We start from the raw sequence: 1,726 nt of genomic DNA on the forward strand, positions 1-1,726 counted from the left end.
GGGGGCCAGGGGTGGGGAGTGCAGGGGGGGTTTGGGAGGTGCTGCCGGGAAAACTGCTTGTGATCTAAGCCAACCTCTGCTTTTCTAAAAATGAACGTGAATCTTTTTTCCGTCATGGTCGCCGGGATCCCGAAGCTGTGCCGACCTCCGCCTTTGGTGTTTATTTCCTAACAAAGCTGGCGCTTGGTGCCATTTACCGACCTAACAAACTCTCTCTCTTTGACAGCGGAAACGGGACGAGCCGCGCCACCAGCATCCACCACGTCGACCGTGACCGCCCTGGGCAAGATCACCCGTGAGCCATCCCTGGTGAGTTTATCCCGGCAACGCTGCTTCTCCCACAATCCCCTTGGAGCGCCCGGCCTGGCCGATGGCCCTCCCTGCCCCGCTGCCAAGCCAGTGAAGCGGCATGGTCATGCAGGTCGCAAGAGGGGGCTCATCGCCCCCTGAAGCAGCACTTGTAAAAGGTACTGATAGGCGCGAGGAATCTATCAGGATGAAAGCGAGAATGCCGAGTTTCACCTGGTCTCAACAGCATGCAGTACCAGCACAGAAAAGCTCCCCGCCAAGCCCAGGGGCGGATGGCCAATCAGCATCTTTGTTCCTAAATTGACGTGACCGTGTGAAATTTGGCATTCTTGCACAGGTCCTGATGAGTGAAAGAGGAATAGGTCTTGGCAACGTAGGCCTCTTCCTGCCAACCCCGAAAAGGATTGAGGCAGAGGGGGTGACCTTATCGAGGTTTATAAAACCGTGAGGGGTATGGATAGGGGGAATAGCCAAGGTGTGGGGGGGAGTCCAAAACTAGAGGGGAAAGATTTAAGAGGGACCTGAGGGGCAACTTTTCCCCGCAGAGGGTGGTGCGTGTATGGAACGAGCTGCCAGAGGAACTGGTGGAAGCTGGTACAGTTACAACATTTAAAAGGCATCTGGATGGGGACATGAACAAGAAGGGTTTATGGGGCAAATGCTGGCAAATGGGACTGGAGTAATTTAGGTTATCTGGGTCGGCATGGACGGGTTGGGCCGAAGGGTCTGTTTCCGTGTCAAATTCAGTTTGTCAACAGAATGCTTGGCTGTGGAAGGCTGAGTGTTGTTGGGTAGGCCGAGGGACTGCTGCGAGGGCGCGAAATTTTGCGAAAGGTCACTGCCAGGGTTTGTTCTGTGGTGTGCTCGGGGCCGGGCCGGGACGGGATGGGAGGGGTCTCGCGTTCTGTTTTCAATACCCCCACCTTTCTGCTCTGTCGTCTTCCCTCCACCGATAGCTGCGAGACGCCATGGCCGCGATGCGCAAGTCTGCCCGGGACGTTCAGAAGTTTGTGGAGGCCGTTTCCAGGAAGCCTCCACCTGCCTCCGTGGGTCTGCTCCGGGCTGCGAACACGGGAGCAGGTCGGTTTACCGTAACCCCCACCCAGCCCTCCTCCTCCTCCTGTCTCCGCAAGCTGCGTCACGGCCTGGGCACAGCTTCTGTTGTTTGTCAAGTGTCACTCGTTGTCACGTAAGACGCGCAAAACAGTCCTGCTGTTAGCTAACACGTGAGATCGATGAAAACAATGGTTATTCCCAGTGACTTGCTGCTTGAGGGAGAATGATTAGCTCCAGCACGGTGCAGAGAGCGCTCTCCTCTCTCCCGTCCTCTTCCGCTGTTGGCCGCCCTCCCTTTTGCACCCACTTGCGAGACATCTGACAGTGCAGCGCTGACCCTCCGGTGCCTGCGCCGGCCCCC

General features: G+C 57.0%; 1 protein-coding gene across 2 annotated transcripts in view; it reads left to right on the top strand.

Annotated features, from left to right (window-relative positions):
- Positions 1 to 1,535, top strand: part of LOC109938798 (histone-lysine N-methyltransferase SETDB1-like) — a 7,177-nt gene extending 5,642 nt beyond the window's left edge. For both annotated transcript variants that reach the window (XM_048620347.1, XM_048620348.1), the window contains exons 4-5: positions 227 to 309; positions 1,266 to 1,535. In XM_048620347.1, the coding sequence (XP_048476304.1) occupies positions 227 to 309; positions 1,266 to 1,502 (320 nt within the window). In that variant the 3' untranslated portion in view covers positions 1,503 to 1,535. The remainder of the gene's footprint in view (positions 1 to 226; positions 310 to 1,265) is intronic.
- The last annotated feature ends 191 nt before the right edge of the window (positions 1,536 to 1,726 follow it).

This window comes from Rhincodon typus, chromosome 46, assembly GCF_021869965.1.
Source record: "Rhincodon typus isolate 14 chromosome 46, sRhiTyp1.1, whole genome shotgun sequence".
In the NCBI taxonomy this organism is placed as follows: domain Eukaryota; kingdom Metazoa; phylum Chordata; class Chondrichthyes; order Orectolobiformes; family Rhincodontidae; genus Rhincodon; species Rhincodon typus.